The 19,168-nt window shown below is 36.9% G+C and overlaps 2 protein-coding genes across 16 annotated transcripts in view; one reads left to right on the top strand and one right to left on the bottom strand.

Annotated features, from left to right (window-relative positions):
* The first annotated feature begins 63 nt into the window (after positions 1 to 63).
* Positions 64 to 19,168, top strand: part of jmjd7 (jumonji domain containing 7) — a 36,429-nt gene continuing 17,324 nt past the window's right edge. For 3 of the 11 annotated variants that reach the window (XR_015512547.1, XM_087288987.1, XM_087288988.1), the window contains exons 1-6: positions 64 to 324; positions 1,514 to 1,667; positions 6,641 to 6,894; positions 7,337 to 7,393; positions 11,447 to 11,542; positions 11,672 to 11,748. Coding sequence is in view for 6 of the 11 variants with exons in the window: in XM_087288987.1 (XP_087145113.1) it covers positions 276 to 324; positions 1,514 to 1,667; positions 6,641 to 6,894; positions 7,337 to 7,393; positions 11,447 to 11,542; positions 11,672 to 11,748 (687 nt within the window). In the remaining 5 variants the exon portion in view is untranslated. 11 annotated transcript variants of the gene reach the window in all.
* LOC137488072 (uncharacterized) lies at positions 12,600 to 17,833 on the bottom strand. 5 transcript variants are annotated; one of them, XM_087290020.1, is made up of 4 exons: positions 16,943 to 17,833; positions 15,303 to 15,449; positions 15,072 to 15,166; positions 12,600 to 15,011 (listed from the first exon to the last, which is right to left on the bottom strand). In XM_087290020.1, the coding sequence occupies exons 1-4, from the start codon at positions 17,247 to 17,249 to the stop codon at positions 13,923 to 13,925; spliced, it is 1,638 nt and encodes a 545-aa protein (XP_087146146.1). In that variant the 5' UTR covers positions 17,250 to 17,833; the 3' UTR covers positions 12,600 to 13,922. The 5 variants fall into 5 exon arrangements, with proteins under 5 accessions (XP_087146146.1, XP_087146147.1, XP_087146148.1 ...); XM_087290021.1 differs by having other exon boundaries at positions 12,600 to 15,001; positions 15,045 to 15,166; positions 16,943 to 17,444; XM_087290022.1 differs by having other exon boundaries at positions 12,600 to 15,001; positions 15,045 to 15,166; positions 16,922 to 17,364.

Here is a 19,168-nt window from a genome sequence, read left to right as displayed (position 1 = left end):
CTCCGGCCTGCAGAGGGAGACAGATAATACATTGTAAGCGTATGGTCACTTGTGCGCATGAGCGGAAAACAACTGTCATTAACATCAAAACAGTCGAGCATGTGTGAGAAGTGCTTGAATTCTCAGTTATTCTCATTATTAGTTCAGTGTTTGGTTTTTCGCTGTGTTTAATAGTTTGGCATGAATAGAATAAAGTACTGTATGAGTATTTTGAGCTGACGGAGGCTTGTGATAAATCAACAGATACTGATATATAGAAACATGTGGATAAGGATATGGATGAAGTTAAAGAATGCTTGAGAGATTTTCCTAAAGAGGCTCGGGGTGAGTTTTCACATTTTTTTACTTATATAATACATAATCAAACGTACAGACTGAATGACATATAATTTACATTGAAATAAAAAAGTTACACTGAATTAACGCACCAAATTATGTCAAATACAGAAACATTGAACAACTGGTTGAATTTTACAATTAAATGTCTGCCTTATTATCATATATTAATTGTAATAACAATTAAAATTATTTCCTGACGAATAGCTAAAACTAAATATAATTTACATTAATAAAAACTATATAAACATTTAAAAGCTAATAAAAATTACAACATATCCAAATGTTTAAAACTGTATGTATATATATATATATATATATATATATATATATATATATATATATATATATATATATATATATATATATATATTTGGAAGATGGAAAATAAAATCAAGCTATTAACTTAAATAAATAATCGTAAAATCTCCACAATGTTAAAATCTAGATGAAGACTTTACACAAGCATTTTATAAAATACAATAAAATCTTAAAATTGTATTTTAGAATAAACAGACAGACATAATATCTATATCATAGGTCTCAAACTCAATTCCTGGAGGACTGCAGCTCTGCACAGTTTTGCTCCAAACCCGATCAAACACAGCTGATCCAAATAATCGGGCTGTTTAAAAGCTGTGTTTGATCAGGGTTGGGGCAAAACTGTGTAGAGCTGCGGCCCTCCAGGAATTGAGTTTGAGACCTCTGATCTACATAGATAATATGTATATAATGTACACTGTGTAGACCGAAATATATGTTGCCAGAAAATGTATAATAAAAGTAATGGCTAAATCTCACATAAATGTGTAAAAATACTTTATCTCAAGAGTAATAAAAGCTATCTCGGAAGACTAAAATAATCAGTAATTTATATTTATTGCAGAATAATTGCAAAAGTTGTTTATAAAAGTTAGATAATTTAGATAAAACAAAACATTTACATAGTCTGAATAAAAGTTTGTAATCGTTAAATATATTACTAAATGAACTAAAACTAAATATATTAAAATATAATGCTTTAATAAACTTATATAGATAGATAGGTAGGTTGGTAGGTAGGATGGAAGGAAGGAAGGAATGAAGTCAGACAGCTCTAAAAACAAATATTTTCCTTTGTGCAAAATATGTTTTTAAGTCACAAACAAAAAAAATGGTGTCTTGTTCTTTCTCACAGAGCTTTATCTTAATGATGCAGTGCCATACCTGGACGAGCCTCTGTCTCCACTTCAGTTTTATCGCGACTGGATTGGCCCCAACAAGCCTTGCATCATTCGCAACGCTTTCAACGATTGGCCAGCTTTGTCTAAATGGAACCCCACATATCTCCGGTTAGCCAATCAGATGATCAGATCAGCCTTCTCATGTTGCTGCAGTATTTATTGCAGTATGTTGAAGTATTTACAACTGTAACACAATACTGAATATGGGATGGGGATTTCTTTTTACGCACCATTCCAACGGTAAGATCATTTGCTTCCAAATGCTGAAGCAAATGATCAGGCTTTGATTGAAGATTATCAAAACAAAACAAAACAAAAATCAGTGGATTGACATGCTTGGATTAATTATTTACCTTAGGAATAACAGTTTGGCTAGCAAAGTAGACATCGTACATTTTGATGTCACATGGATTTAAAGTACACATGAAATCAAAACTAACCATATGATTTTGTTAGCTCACATTGCAAGTTTTGTGGTAAACAATTCATCTCTGCATGTCATTAAGAAAAAAAAACTATTGTTTGCACTTGTAATCTAAAATTGAAATTTGAAAAAGCACTTCCTGTTTGTTTTCAGTTAAATTCTCAGATTGAGGGCTCTATTTTAACGATCTATGCGCAAAGTCATTATTAAGGGCATGTCCGAATCCACTTTTGCTATTTTAAGGACGGAAAAATACGGTTTGCACACTGGCACATGGTCTGTGATAACACAGGGCTGAGTGAGTTATGGCTGTGTTTTGAGCATAACATGCATTAAACCAATCAGAGTCTCATCTCCCATGCCCTTTAAGAGTCAGTTTTGCCACGCCATGGAACGTTTTCTATTTACATGGCAGACCGAACGAAAAAACTGGAAGAAAGTGAAAAAAACTGAACGCTTGAAGATCGAGGATAAAAAACAAGCCTCTTTCAGGATAAAAAACAAGCCTCCTCTCTCATTCGGCCTCATTATTTTCTCTCGCTCTTCACTTTCGTATGCTCTCCACTGAAGACATCCACTAGTCTACATATTTAATTTAGTTTGTTAAGTGCAAAGATTTGTTTCAGAACTATTTCTGAATGCTATTTCTGAATTCAGTTCTAATTTCCAGCAAATGAATAAATGAACAATAATAATAAAGTGTTGTCAAAAAACGGAGTTATATCCAAACACACATGCTATTCTTATGCCCCATATGGTCCAAAACCCAACAGGCGAACAAATCTACACTTGTTTTTATTAAAACAAATATAAATATGCATAAATAAATAAGACTAATAATAATAACACTATACAAATGCAAATAGTTATGAATAAAATGAAAAAAAGCCCCCAGAGATGAAGAAGGCATGGAGGTAGCGGTTGATATATTTATGTAGAAAATGATAATTTTTGTAATATTTTAATCCTTTTTATCTTTTTTATTTCTAAAGATATTTGTGTATTGCTGTACATCGTGTGTGTTTTAAGTAATACGTAAGCGTTTAAGTCGCATAACCAGAGATGGTAAAAGTACACACATCCTTTACTCAAGTAGAAGCACAAAAAGTAAAGTACAGCCTGAAATATGTACTCAAGTAAAAAAAGTACCCATGACTGCTACATGTTTTCGTATCAATAGGTAGGTAAATATCCGGTTTCCCCCCATGTGTCATCATCCTGTCGCAAATTCACTATATTCATCATGAAGTTTTGCGGCTGTTGGATCAAAAACAACAGCTGTCATTTATGTTCATACACTCTAAAAATAATTCTGTAGAGCTGTATATCTATATAAATAATGTCTTATGTTTTACGCTGAATTCTGTCCAAAATATATAGAATTTGTTTAATTTTATTCATTCATTCATTTTCTTGTCGGCTTAGTCCCTTTATTAATCCGGGGTCGCCACAGCGGAATGAACCGCCAACTTATCCAGCACATTTTTACGCAGAATCCCTTACAGCCGCAACCCATCTCCGGGAAACATCCACACACACTCATTTACACACACGCTCATACACTATGGACAATTTAGCCTACTCAATTCACCTGTACCGCATGTCTTTGGACTGTGGGGGAAACCGGAGCACCCGGAGGAAACCCATGCAAACGCAGGGAGAACTTGCAAACTCCACACAGAAACGCCAACTGAGCCGAGGCTCGAACCAGCGACCTTCTTGCTGTGAGGCAATAGCACTACCTACTGCACCACTACGTCACCCGTTTTTTTAAATTTTATGTTTAATATATTTAATATATCTTTTTATTGAATATATTGAAAAAATATTTTCTTTTGCTGAAATAAATACTTTTCCTATTTGACTGCAAATCATCTTTGCCTTTCTCATAGTAATCTTCATAAACTACCCTACGTACGGTGCATGATAGCCTTGGTTGAAAAAGCCGCGCACTGCAGCACGCAATTAAAAAAATAAATTGACTGCATCAAAAAGGCATAAATGATAAGAAATAATATAGATTGCGCCACTAAACACATAAAAACGAAAGTAACAAGCTCGATTTAAAAATTTAAGAAGTAAAAAGTACAGATATTTGTGTAAAAATGTAAGAAGTAAAAAGTTGTCAGAAAAATAAGTTGTGGAGTAAAGTACTGATACCAGTAAAATCAACTTAAGTACAGTAACGAAGTATTTTACTTTGTTACTTCTCATCTCTGCGAATAACTAACGCCCCTTTGCTGGATTTTAGACCTGGTTTCAGCTGGTCTTTATTGTATATGCCGAAGTATGCTAATAGGACTTTTAATTTGCCAATAACCTGGGTTAAGGGCTTCCGGTGAACTGTATGCCAATGCAAAAATTGGCGTGTTTAAGGTCAGTTTTCTTTAAAAATCAGTGATCTCCACTGGTTGAGTTATATCTGATATAAAGTGGGTCTCAGATTGTACAAGAAGCACTGCATTAAATGACATTTTTCCCCGCCATGTCTTTAAAATATGAGCATTTATTTTACCCCAGTATATTCAATGGAGCTTCTGCTCTAGCCTGTCGATTCTGAAGGGTGCATGCGAGTAACTTTTGTCTGGTTTTACGCTTGAACAACCAAATGAATGCCAAAGTTTATTTAACTGATTGTATTTTAATTGCATTACAACAGGGTTTTTCAAAGTCTAAGACAGTGGGCCTCCCTTTTGACACAACTTATCCATTGGTGCCGTCCTCCTCCCAAACACACACACACACACACACACACACACACACACACACACACACACACACACACACACACACACACACACATATATATATATATATATATATATATATATATATATATATATATATACAGTATACATAAAGACACAGGCGGATGTTAGACTGTTAACTCACTTTTATCATCATTTGCATGAAAGTGCAATTATTTACAGAGTAATAACAAGTATTTTAATATAACGTTTTTAAAACTAGGATGATGGTTCAATATGAATAGAACAGATCCAAAAACTGTCCATCCCAGTCAAAACAGTCGAAGTTGAGCGGGTCTCATGCTGTCATTAGCCAAAATATCTTGACAAACCACACATAAAGGTTATGGTTCATCAGCTGGTCCTGTCCACGTAAATCCTAAACTCAAATACTGATCATCATATCGTCGTCTTTTGGGTTTAAGCCCTGAACTTGAAGGCTTTGAATCGGGGGGGTCTCAGAAACCGATCCATTGTATTAGCAGGCGTATACCTGTATTGGTGGTCTTGCCAAACAGAAGCGAATTCACAGCTATGGCCTTCTGGGTAAAAAAGGTTTTCTTATTTTTGACATATTATTTTTTTAGCTTTGTTTAATTAAAACAATTAAATATAATAAAAAATACATATAATAATTAAACTTAATATTTATATTTTTATTATTTAGTATTTTTCCCGCGCATCCCCTGACATGCTCTGCCGCCCCCCAGGTGAGGCGCGCCTCACACTTTGAAAACCCCTGCATTACAACATCGATGCTGTTAAAGGAACTGTATAAAATGGAAAAAATTTCACGATAACAGGTCACCGGAAGTTTATCAGTATGGAAACAACACTAGCTCGGCATATACCTTATTGCGCAGTCTATTTTAGTTCCTCAAATTAGCAAAGTGCCAACAACAATGCACCTTAACATAGGGGTGTCAAAATTAATCGTTTCTTCAATGCACCGCGATGCAGACACGGACAATTCGGTATTGGTTCAGTAATAATCATAACCGGTTATTACTGATGTCATTTACCTCATATGCGCTCTGTTGCGAGGGAGACGATCGCGAGTATTTACAACGCTCTAACTACTTAATACTCATGAACTGTGCACAATTTCACTGTGTGTGTTTGAGAATGAAAGTAGCCTACCCCATCTCTCTCTCTCTCTCTCTCTCTCTCTCTCTCTCTCGCTCTGCCTCTGTCTCTCTCTCTTTCTAACACACACACAGTGGCCCATTTGACTTGCTGGCGTGACTTTTCTTTTCCTCTCGGCTGTTTTACAGCGTTACTTTTGGATACAGAAACGAGCGCGTGTCAGCAGAGTTTTCTCCACCGTGTCTATCATAGATCAGCTGTGAGATCGCCCCTGCCGCTTATCATTCATCTGAAGAGCGCAGCGCGCAAGAGCCAATCGCAACCGTTTTTGTTGAGGGTGTAACCAATGGATTTGCTATTTAAACAACATGGCTCAAAATAAGAAAATTAGGGTTTGTGTGGGTCTGAAAATAGCAACACATCTCGCCAAACATGTCTTGCGTCTTATTGCGCTGGGTGTATGATAGGATCCTATGTCTATCTGAGGTATTGGGCGGGGCTAACATACTTAACCACGCCCCTCCATCTGTCAGTTTTAACAACAAGGAGAAATGGTGAGGAGGAAGTATCTGTTAGGTTGTAATAACTCTCCCCAAACCCCTTTCCCGATCATTCTGAATGAAATGCATACTTTACTACATCCAATAAGCTTGCAGTAGAAAAAAAAAACAAGCCACGCCAACTTTTTTCTCATTTAATATTATTAATAAAAGTTTCTTTAGGAGCTGCATGACAATATAAAAAAACAGTCGCAGCTTCCAGGTCATGCACATTTTAAATCCTGAAAAATGTTTACATTTAATTGTTCTGATGTGTTTGCGCAGAGAGAAAGTAGGCTCCAAAGTCATCAGTGTGGCCGTGACTCCAAACGGATTTGCAGATGCTGTGAATGGGAATCGCTTTGTGATGCCAGAGGAGCGTCAGATGAGCTTCTCCTCTCTGCTGGATATTGTGGAGGGAAAGATAAAGAGCAGCGCTGTGTTTTACGTTCAGAAACAATGCTCAAATCTGATGGAGGAGATCCCAGAGCTGACAGGAGACGTACAGACTCATATTCCCTGGATGAGTGAAGCTCTGGGTCTGTCCACACAACTTCAATTTCCTTCTGGATGTGTTGATTTATGGTAAAATAATTTGTAAGGGGGGTGGCACAGTGGCTCAGTGGTTAGCACTGTCACCTTACAGCAAGAAGGTCCCTGGTTCATGTCCCGGCTGGGCCAGTTGGCATTTTTGTGTGGAGTTTGCATGTTCTCTCCATGTTGGATTTCCTCCAGATGCTCAGGGTGAATTGGAATGAATTGGATGAACTAAATTGGCCTTAGTGTATGAGTGTGTATGGGTTTCCCAGTACTGGGTTGCGACTGGAAGGGCATCCACTGCATAAAACATATGCCAGAATATTTGGCGGTTCATTTCACTGTGGCAACCCCTGATAAATAAAGGACTGAGCCAAATGAAAATGAATGAATGAATAATGTATGAGGTGGATTCTGACATGATCTTTTTTGTCTTTCATTCAGGAAAACTTCCAGATGCTGTGAATTTCTGGCTTGGGGAGGAAAGTGCTGTCACATCAAGTAAGTTTCCTTATTGGATAACATAAAATACTGAAAATGTCAGGCCAGTGCTTCTCAGCCTCAGAAAAATGTGTATTAAAATGAGCTAGAAATTAAAAAATACTAAAATTTATTTTAAGTCTTAATGAACGGAAAAAAAGCATTTTATCAATCTCTACAATCCGCTTGTTAAGTGGTGATGTGTTTGTGACGTAAGTAATACTGTTTCCGGGTCCAAGCCGCCATTCATTTGAGTGGAGAAATCATTCGTTTATGATCACGTTTTATTCCTATCACACATTAAAGTTAATTTTATATAAAATCAAAGTGAACACAACAATCTCTTGGCTTGCTGCATAACAAATACCAAAAATTTAGCAATTTATAAAAAATGAATCACTTTCTGGGCATTGGATATTAGGCATGGACATATACTGCGATCGTGATTTTCGAAAGTATTAAATCGCTTTGTAAACGTTTATTAGTACCATTTCATGAGTCTCCCCATTCAGTTGAATAGAGCGCTTGGACCCGGAAGCCGCTTTGCGTGACGTCACACTTAACAAGCGGATACCTTATATATAATATATATGAAGAGTTTGCATGCAAAAACCTCCAAGTGCCGTATTGAATTTTTTTTTTACAATGAGTATTTTTCTCATCCTCTTATGTTTATGTTCAGCTATTTATATTAAAAGTGATGAAAATAATTTCAAAGACAAGTGGTACAGGGGCCTGTTTCAGAAAGGAGGTTAACTGAAAACTCAGAGTATTTTAACCCTGAAATGAAAGAAACTCTGGGTTTTGCGTTTCAAAATGGCAGGTTTGTTAAACTCGAGAAAGCAGGATAAGTCAAGCCTGTTTCTGAAAGAAAGGTAACTTTAACTCAGAGTCAGTTACTGTGGTAACTTACTCTGTGAATCTAACCTGGTCAGAAGCAGGTTTTATTCTCTAAACTCAGAGTTTCTGTCGGTCTCCTCCCCTTTTTTAAAGATGAAGCGGTATTTCTCGCCTTAGCCTAACGTTTCCACCCACCTATTTTTATGCTTATTTTGGATACGTGCATAAAAACGATTGATAGAAACGTCATGATGCACATAACTTTTTAAAATATGCATAAAAAACGAGCATAACTGAGTAGGATAAACTTTTATTCGATAGAAAATGTGCGCATAAACTACGATGGAAACACTTTTACTGAACAAATTACAGTATGTACATTAAAAAAAGATCATGATCATATGATAATGAAAATGTGTGTAAATGAACAAACCAGCAGGCTGAGCACACTGCAACATGTCTTAAATATTGTTTTAGTCATTCTAAAATGCCTTAACTGTTTTAGTATTAGTGTATATTATTAATTACCTCCGAACGTCTGGTGCGTGTCAAGAGTCTCCGCGTCTCATGGCTTCAGACGCCCCCACGTGTTCATTGTGTTTCAGCATTGTCTTCTGACATCGAGGCGCAAGTACATTAATTAGGCTAAATAAAGAATTAATTGACGCAGCTTCTTCTACCACAGTAAATTCTGTTTTTACTGTTGATATTTGGTGCCAGTTTAATCAGGAAGTGACCATTTTTTTCTCTTTGACTCGTTGGATGGAATTTTATTTGCATCTTTTATGCAATATCCAGTTTTGCACATACATTTATGTAATATACTTGGATGGAAACATAGCTATTGCCTACATTTTAGTCACACACAGAAGAACTGTACGAGAATGGCTTATCCTTTTTTTAATAAATAATTAAATTAAATTCACCTTCGACATGCACTGTAACTAGATTAATGGGATTATTATTCTTTCTAAAAATTATTTTTAGTACTGCTTACCTTCTAAATGTTATATTAACCTCTATCACTTGATCAATAAAAAAGGCAGACACACAAGTGCACTGTTAAATCATTTAAAACTAATAAATGTATAAAAAAGTTTAGAAAAAAAATATAAACGTCACAAATTACATTACTTATTTTATTATACTTAAATATTTAAATACTTAAAAAGTGAAATTACGCATTAACTTGAGCAGCTGTTTTCCCACGCTAACTGTCTCTTCTTCACTGATGGTTGCTTCTTTTCAAATATATACGGTCATATTTGCTATAACTTTGCATGAGAACATCAAGTTCAGCTGGAGAAAGAAATGGTGATCTTTTATATTAGATATTGCCATAGTCACTCGTAATGTCTGCGCTCCAATGATAATGTCTTTTTAAAGTCACGGTGTGCGCGCTTAACTCTGAGTTGGTCTACTCGAAGTTGATTGACCTAACTCAGATCAGCTGTTCTGAAACGGAAAACTCAGAGTTTTTAATCTCTCGGTAAATCAACTCAGAGTTCAAGTTTAAACTCTGAGTTGTTTGAACCTCCTTACTTAAACAGGCCCCAGGTGAATTGGGTTAGGCTAAATTGTCTGTTGTGTGTGTGTGTGTGTGTGTGTGTGTGTGTGTGTGTGTGTGTGTGTGTGTGTATGAATGAATGAGTGTTCGGTGTTTCCTATTGATGAGTTGCAGCTCGAAGGGCATCCACTGCGTAAAGCATATGCTGGATGAGTTGACAGTTCATTCCGCTGTGGCGACCCCAGATTAATAAAGGGACGAAGCCAAAAAGAAAATGAATGAATGAATGAATGAATATTATGTACTATCATCATGGAAAAGATTAAATAAATAATTAGAAATTTGTATTATGTCTAAAATCGTGTTGAACAAAATCACTCCATTTGACAGCACTTAGGAAACAGAACATTTTGCCGGAGAACTAATAATTTAGTCTTCAACTATGTACACTCACCGGCCACTTTATTAGGTACACCCTACTAGTACCGGGTTGGTCCCCGTTTCGCCTTCAGAACTGCCTTAATCCTTTGTGGCATAGATTCAACAAGATACTGGAAATATTCCTCAGAGATTTTGGTCCACATTGACATGATGGCATCACACAGTTGCTGCAGATTTGTCGGCTGCACATCCATGATGCGAATCTTCCGTTCCACAACATGCAAATGGGCTCTATTAGATTGAGATCTGGTGACTTTGGAGGCCATTTGAGTACAGTGAACTTATTGTCATGTTCAAGAAACCAGTCTGAGATATTTCACACATTATGGCATGACGCATTATCCTGCTTGAAGTAGCCATTAGAATAGGGGTACACTGGAGTCATTAAGGGAGAGACATGGTCAGCAACAATACTCAGGGAGGCTGTGGCTGTGACACGATGCTCAATTGGTACTAATGGGCCCAAAGTGTGCCAAGAAAATATCCCCCACACCATTACACCACCATCACCAGCCTGAACCGTTGATAAAAGGCAGGATGAATCCATGCTTTCATGTTGTTGACGCCAAATTTTGACTCTACACTCCAAATGTTGCAGCAGAAATCGAGACTCATCAGACCATTTCTAATCTTCTATTGTCCAATTTTGGTGAGTCTGTGTGAATTGTAGCCTCAGTTTCCTATTCTTAGCTGACAGGAGTGGCATCCAGTGTGGTCTTCTGCTGCAGTAGCCCATCCGCCTTAAGGTTCAACGTGTTGTGTGTTCAGAGATGCTCTTCTGCATACCTCAGTTGTAACAAGTAATTATTGGAGTTACTGTTGCCTTTCTATCAGCTGGAACCAGTCTGGCCATTCTCCTCTGATCTCTGGCGTCAACAAGGCATTTGCGCCCACAGATCTGCCGCTCACTGGATATTTTCTCTTTTTTAGATCATTCTCTGTAAACCCTAGAGATGGTTGTGTGTGAAAATCCCAGCAGATCAGCAGTTTCTAAAATACTCAGACCAGCCCGCCTGGCACCATCAACAATGCCACATTCAAAGTCACTTAAATCACTTTTCTTCCCCATTCTGATGCTCGGTTTGAACTGCCGCAGATTGTCTTGACCATGTCTACATGCCTAAATGCATTGAGTTGCTGCCATATGATTGGCTGATTAGAATTTTCAGAGCACTTGGACAGGTGTACCTAATAAAGTGGCCAGGGAGTGTATATAATGGATATAAATCCATTCATTTATTTACTTGTGAGTGAACTTATTATAATTGTTATTTTTTTATCTGCAGTGCATAAAGATCATTATGAGAATCTATATTGTGTGATTTCTGGACAGAAAGAGTTTGTTTTACTTCCTCCGACTGATAGACCTTTCATACCGTATGGTAAGAAGACCTTCATCAATATAATATAATACTATTATTGTGCTAATAATTATTGAAAATGAGTAGTTTTTAATATTGAAATGGCCTCAGGAGGACTTTTTTAGCATTGTATTTTCTTCCTCTTCACAGAGCTCTACCAGCCAGCAACATACAGACAGAAAGACGACGGCACCTTTGAAATAGTGGATGAAGAAAACTCACCCAAAGTAAATGTTTTACGGTTTTTCTCAGTCGCTTTGGTGCATTTCTTACAACACTATTTACATTTGCACAACAGTTAATGCATTTCCTAAAACAATTAGTCTTTTGTGCACATCATAGTGGCAGTTTCTCATTCCTTCCAACAAATTGCAGATGCTTTTGATCATGCATCAATTGCTTTCATACAACTCTCTGCTGTTTTATAACATTATCATTTGCTTATGTCATGTCAGTCAAAATTAACTAAACTTGTGAATGCTGAATAGTCATTCCATATAAAACTAATAGTCCTCCTTTCATTGCTTGAGTCATCAATATAAAAAAACTTACAGATGCCACAAATCTAATACCTTTAGAAAAGAAGTCCATTCACATTAATATATAATAATATGCAAACTAACTATACCTGTTACAATTTAATAATAGTCATAGGCCATACTCACACTAGGTACAGTTGCCTCGAACCGGGCCAAAGCACGCTTGTCCCCCCTCCCGTCTCCCCAGACGGCCCGCGCTCACACCATATCGGGCCTTGGCACGCTTACGTCATCGTTGCTGCGCTGTTCAGTGAGAAGCGCTCTCTATGGCAAGCCTTTTTAGCATTTAAATCTTTGTTCTAACTCCATAAACATATTCAGAGATATCTCTAATTATATTTTGACTAGTCATAATTATAATTCCACTACTCAGAATGACAATTAGAGATATCTGCAATTACAATTGTACTAGTACAAAATCAGATTGGAGATATCTGCAAATATATTGTGACTAGTCATATTCCTTCATTGACTTCCGTTGAAAAATATTTGCAGATATCTCTAAATGAGTTTTGATTAGTCACAATTGTAATTAGAGATATCTCTAACTGAGTTTTAACTAGTCATAATACATTTGGAGATATCTTTAATTCGTCATATTTAGAGATATTTACAAATATATTTGAAGATATCTCTAATTAATTTACTAATAGTTGAATTACAGTTGTAGATATCTTGAATTGGATTTTTGACTAGTCAAAATTCATTTGGAGATATCTCTAATTACAATTGTGACTAGTCAAAACTCATTTAGAGATATCTGCAAATATTTTCATAGTCAATGGAGGAATATGACTAGTCAGTCATAATATATTTGCAGATATCTCCACTCTGACTAGTCGAATTATAATTATGACTAGTCAAAATATATTTAGAGATATCTCTCAATATATATTTATGGATAGTCAGAACAAGGTTTAAATGCTAAAACGGCTTGCCATACGCTCTCACCCAGTAGCACAGTGGAGATTTCTCTAGTTATATCGTTTCAGTCGTTTGATATGCAGTTGCATGCAGTCAAATATTTCGCCAAACAGTCCTTAGGGATGCGGGGACACGCAGTCAGATATTTCACCGGACAGATCCGCCACTTTTGGCGCTCATAAACAATCATAAAGCCCTCGTGCTGCAGGAATGAGGAGGTCTGCTGAAGGCGCGCAGCTGTCATGCTGTGAGGAGTTCTCGTCTTTAATAAACTACGGCAGTTTGCGATCACTGAACAGTAAGAATGATTAATAAATCCATATGAAACAGCCCCTTAAAAGTCACGTCTCGCTTTCAGTTTCGGGCTTTGGCGCGTTTTGCACTCACACACAAGCGTACCGCGCCAAAGCCCAAGTGAACCGCGCTCAGGCACACCTCTTCCAACCGGGCCAGGGCCGGCCAAGTGAACCGTGCTTGAGCCCGATTCAGCGCACTCACACTTCTCAAACGATCCGGGAAACGGGCCTGGGCACGGTACGGATGGCATAGTGTGAGTAGGCCCATAGAAACAGTCAGTGGCCTGTGATTCTAGTAAAATGCTGTAATATTGAAAACTTAAGTCTTAACTTTTTAGCTATTGTAAAGTAGGTGAATATTAAACGCATTACCATATCCCCTCTTTCAGGATAAAAAGGGGAGAAAGCATGAAAATAAATTAAGTGGAAGGATGACGATAAAATTTTGCAACGTGTTTGTTTTTTAGAACTTGCAACACAACCGAAACGTAATTCAACACTTTGGAAACAGACAATTGACCAAATAAACTCGACACACAGAAAAACAAACATTTTTTTTTTGTACAACAGACATTTATTTACATTCTTTTACATCTCCTCATTCTCCACCATCAGAATAAAAGGTGACAGTCTTTCGTGCTCTTAAAGCTGCCTCCGCATTGGAGCAGGTCTGGTGTGGGACAGATGACTTCTGTCACTTTTGTGGGGATCTGGATTCCTCCACCTCTTCTTTTCTGCATTCTCTTTCTTATTCTCTGTCTTTTCCTTCTTCACTTCTTTTAATTTGCCCCAACCAGCAGAATAAAAGCTTGTCGTCTTTCCTGCTCCGCCTTGTAGTCTTCCCTGCTGCCTCCACACTGGAGCAGGTCTGGTTTGGGGTTTTTGGTGATTTCGGTCACTTCCCTTGTGGGGATCTGGATTCACACACTTCTTCTCTGCATTCTCTTTCTTTTTATCTGTCTTTTCCTCCTCCCCCTCTGTGGAATTTTTCCTTCGCCTCCTCCTCCTCCTCTTTTTTACTTTCTCTTTATTCTCCTCCTCCTCCTCCTCCTTCTTCTCCTCCTCCTTCTTCTCCTCTTCTTTCATCTTGTGATTTCTCCTTCTCCTCCTCCTCCTCTTCTTAACCTTCTCTATGTTATCCTCCTCCTCCTTTTCATCATCCTTTACTTTCTTTTCCCCCATCTTCTCCTCCTCCTCCATTTTCACTATTAAAGTCTTTGTGCTGGATACCCTTCTGCTTACTGTTTTCTTTTGTCTCTCCTCCTCCTCCTCTTCCAGCCTCATCTTTTCATTCTCCTCCTTAATTTTCAGAATTATAAACTTTGCCACTGTTATCTGTCTACTGATCTTTTCCTTGAGTCTCTTCTCCTCCTCCTGTTGTTTGTTTTGCAACTTTTTTAACTTGCTTATTTTTAAGACCACATATTTGCTTTTGCCCAGTTCAGGGATGTGGGGAACAGTAGCGATGGATTTCGACTTCCACGTCGGCCACTCGATCTCCTCCCGCTGCTCATCGTCCACCATTGTCCACCCATCATCAGTCTCATCCTTTATCTTTTCTTCCTCCGTGAATTTTTTGTTCTCCTCCTTTATCTCCTCCTCTTTCTTCATATTCTCCTTCCTTTCCATCCTCTCCTCCTTAGTCATTTCCTCTTCCTTCTCTATCACCTCCACCTCTTCCATCATCTCTTCCACCTCTTCCATCACCTCCTCCTCCTCTTCTATCACCTCCTCCTCCTTCTTTTTTATCTGTTCCTCCTCCACCATCTCCTCCTCCTCCTCTTCTATCACCTCCTCCTTCTTCTTTTTTATCTGTTCCTCCTCCACCATCTCCCCCTCCTCCTCTTTCACCATAATCTTCTGCTCAGAGATGTCATTCTCATCATCTGTTGAAAGAGAAATGTACACATTGTACAGTCATTTTCAAGGAGACATTAAACTCCAGATAAGTGGAAGTAAAAATACAGCTTGTTTATAATATTATAGTCCAAAAAAGATGTAGATGCAAAAATGATCATTTACCATCAGAGCATGGTTCTGAGCTGAGAGTACTGAGCTGCTCTTTCCTTGCAGTGAAGCAAAACATCCTGCCGACAGCTCTAAAGAAAGAGGCAATCCTGCTCTTCTTCTTTTTCTTCTTCTTATTCTTCTTCTTCACTTTCTCCCCATCTGTTATAAGAGAAAAGATTGCACATCTCATATATATCCATTATGAACATTCACCAAAATCCAAGACAAACAAAAGCTTAGTTTTACTAAGGGATTGGAAAGTAGAATTGTATCAGAAAAGCTGGAAATGAGAAATGACATTAATTTACAGGATTGTTTTATTAGGATGCACTTTAATGCATAGCCCAGTAATATTAAAGTGAATATTCACCATTTAATATATTATTAGTAAATATAGTAATATTTAATTTTCTCTAATTCAGCTGTTTCTGCAGTGTGTTAACCGTGTACCACAGTGATTAGCCCACTGATGTAATAATAGCTGTGTCTCATTTCAGAGGCTGCATTCAAAGTGTGCTGTGTCATCGTGTTGTGAAGAAGACAGTCTCATTTCAAACAAATTCGAAGGCCCCTTTAAAAGCAGCCTCCAAATGCGTCCGTTGTTTCCCAGGTATTAAAAAACACAATCTGTGGTTACAATATTCATTGCGAGCTGATAATGGCAGGACATGTTTAATAGAAATCTCCAGATTAAATGTATGAATTAGGTTTATTTTACTTGGATATCTAAACGCATGTTAAAAAACAAATAGAGTAGGAAATGTCTTACTAAAAAGTGATTATATAGACAATTTATGTTTATGTGTACATGTGTGGATCAAAGGAAATCTATTTCTAGCTTTTGTAAACCTTGTTTTGCCCTCAGATCGCTTAAACTAAGTTTTAAAATCACTTTGATAAAAGTCATTACAAATGTTATTATTGCTTATTAACCGTTGCCTGTTGACGAGATCTGTCCTCTGTAGGCTAAATCGTCTCATTTCAAAACACTTGATTTGGCCAATATCATAAATATGAACTAATAATGCCAGTAGTTATTATAAACAAATAATTATCACATTTGCATCCTGCTATAGCCTCTTCAGGAAAACAGCAATTCAACCAGCTGTCTATTATACTGTACAAACATTTACACATTTAAATATTTACCCTCTGCCAACATTAATTTTTATAATTGTAAGTACACTGCAAAAAATGCTTTTCTTGCTTAGATTTTTTTTTCTCGTTTCTTGTCTAAATATTTAAAATTTCTTATATAAAGAAGCATTTTCTAAACAAGCAAAACATATTGTCTTGTTTTGAGAAATAATATGCCAATATTAAGTGAGTTTTTCCTTAAAACAAGCAAAATAATCTGCCAATGGGGTAAGCAAATTAATCTTGTTTTTTCTTTTGATGTAAGATTATTTTGCTTACCCCATTGGCAGATTATTTTGCTGGTTTTAAGGAAAAACTCACTTAATATTGGCTTATTATTTCTCAAAACAAGACAATATGTTTTGCTTGTCTAGAAAACTCTTCTTGATTTAGGAATTTTTAGATATTTGGACTAGAAACAAGACAAAAAATCTAAGTAAGAAAAGCATTTTTTGCAGTGTATGTTATGTTGGGAAAACCCTGAATATTCATACCACAATGTAAATATGACTCACTACTGGTGCTGTTTATAGGTGTTTCGAGCTGCACTTTTTTCTGGCTCTGGGAGTTCTCGCAGGCTTCGGGGAAGGAGATCTTCTCAAGTTCTACTTTCACTCCGTCTTCCTTCATTTCAGCAACCGTTGTTGCAGGTTCGAGATCCAGTGTTGAGGATGTAGTATCTCTATCACACTGGTCGGCCATTAAATCAATTGGTAGAGGGTTTCGGGTATTCACCTTGAACCACTCAGATGTTCGGGGTTTGCACTCGCTGGACAGCTGGAATACTGTGAGGATTTCGGTCTTGCACCGTGAATCACTCATTGAACAGAGATGTTTTATAGCTAAGACAGCGATGAAACACTGGAAAACACAAGTATTCAAAAACACTGCAAAGCCAAAAGACACCACCAGTTCACTGTCACTTCAACAAACCAACAAGAGCTTCTTTAGGATGCAAGAATTCTTGTACACTTTGCAACATTCCATTCTTAGAACATGTTCTATCATCACTATGGTAACAAGGCATACACTAAAATGTTTTCTTTTAAAGTCAAATGACTGGGGAAACTTGCAAATGACATGAAAACGAATAAAATTCACTAAATAAATTGATTCAAGGCACAAAAGCAATTTTAAATAGTTAATTAATTAGCAATTGATACAACTGTAGACAAAGAAGCACAACAAATGAAACATGAGGGGTTTTTGTGAAACTCAAACTGCAAAACGGACATATATTGACTGAAATAATTTCTAATAAATTAATTTAAAATATTTTTCTTTAATGTGATCAATTCAGCAAAACATACTGCAAATATACATGCCATTCCCAAAAGGAAAAAATACTATAGTCATTTGTGTTTTCCAACACTAAACCACAAAGTCACGTTTGGAGTGCAACAACAATGCTCAAAAAAACAAAAATAAATGGAAGGGATTATCTTTGAACAGATTATATATATTTTTATTAAATCAAGATTTATAATAATATAATTATTATACTAATATAATAGAGTTTTGAATTATTATAATTCAGAATTAAGCTGTAAGGTGCAGAGCAAGTGTGTACAAAGTGTGTACATAATACAGGGAACTTTTAGGCTATTCAAAACGTGAATCAAAACAGTTCAGCTTAATTTATTAAAGTATAGCCATTATATTATATTATATTATATTATATTGTATTATATTATATTATATTATATTATATTATATTATATTATATTAATTATATTATATTATATAGGGGAAACACGGTGGTGCAGTGGGTAGCTTGTTTGAGCCCCGGCTGGGTCAGTTGGCACCCCATGTTTATGTGAGTTTCATCTAGGTGCTCCGGTTTCCCCCGCAGTCCAAGTACATGTGGTATAGGTGAATTGGATAAACTAAATTGATCATGGTGTATGTGTGTAAATGAGTGTGTAGGGATGTTTCCCAGTACTGGGTTGTAGGTGAAAGGCCGCTGTGTAAAACATATGCTGGATAAGTTGGCGGTTCATTCAGCTGTGGCAACCCCAGATAAATAAAGGGACTAAGCCAGAAGGAAAATGAAAGAATGAATAATATAATATAATATAATATAATATAATATAATATAATATAAAACTATATTTCTGAGAAAAGTTTGCTTAGGCGAATGAAGCGAACGGGAGGTAGCGTGAACTACAATTCCCATCAGCCTAGGCGTGGCCATCATCCTTTGCGGTCTGTTGTCACTACAGATCCAGTAATGCGGAAATGGAGTGTGTAGCTAGTAGCGGGGAAGAAAAAGAGCTGAAAATGATCAAACCTTAAGCGGGTTTTAAATTGGATGTTTGGAAGCATTTCAGTTTCTTTCTAAAAAGATATGAAAAAGGAGAAAAGGTGACAGACAAAGAAAAAAACTGTATGCAGGCACTGCCAGACTGTGATGAAATATAAGTCGGGGAATGCGACTAAAAACAGTTATGGGGACTGCAGAACACAGCACACTTGTTAGATTGATTCAGACATTGACTTGTACCGCAAGGAGACCTCTATCTCACTCATGGCTTGTCCTCTCAAGTGGTGGAAAGACAATGCACAGCGTTACCCACTGCTGTCAACCTGGGCCAAGTCATATCTCTGTCCCAGAAACTTCAGTCCCAAATGAGAGGGTTTTTTTATCTGTTGCAGGGGACATGCCCAGAGATACCAGCTTTTACCAGATTATAGTTATATGATAATTTTCCTTAAAAACCCATCTCTATCTAAGTGAATGA

The sequence above is a fragment of the Danio rerio genome, chromosome 17, assembly GCF_052040795.2.
Source record: "Danio rerio strain M-AB ecotype USA chromosome 17, GRCz13ab, whole genome shotgun sequence".
In the NCBI taxonomy this organism is placed as follows: domain Eukaryota; kingdom Metazoa; phylum Chordata; class Actinopteri; order Cypriniformes; family Danionidae; genus Danio; species Danio rerio.
The sequence above is the reverse complement of the archived record's forward strand: the minus strand, read 5'-3'. Positions and strand labels throughout refer to the sequence as shown.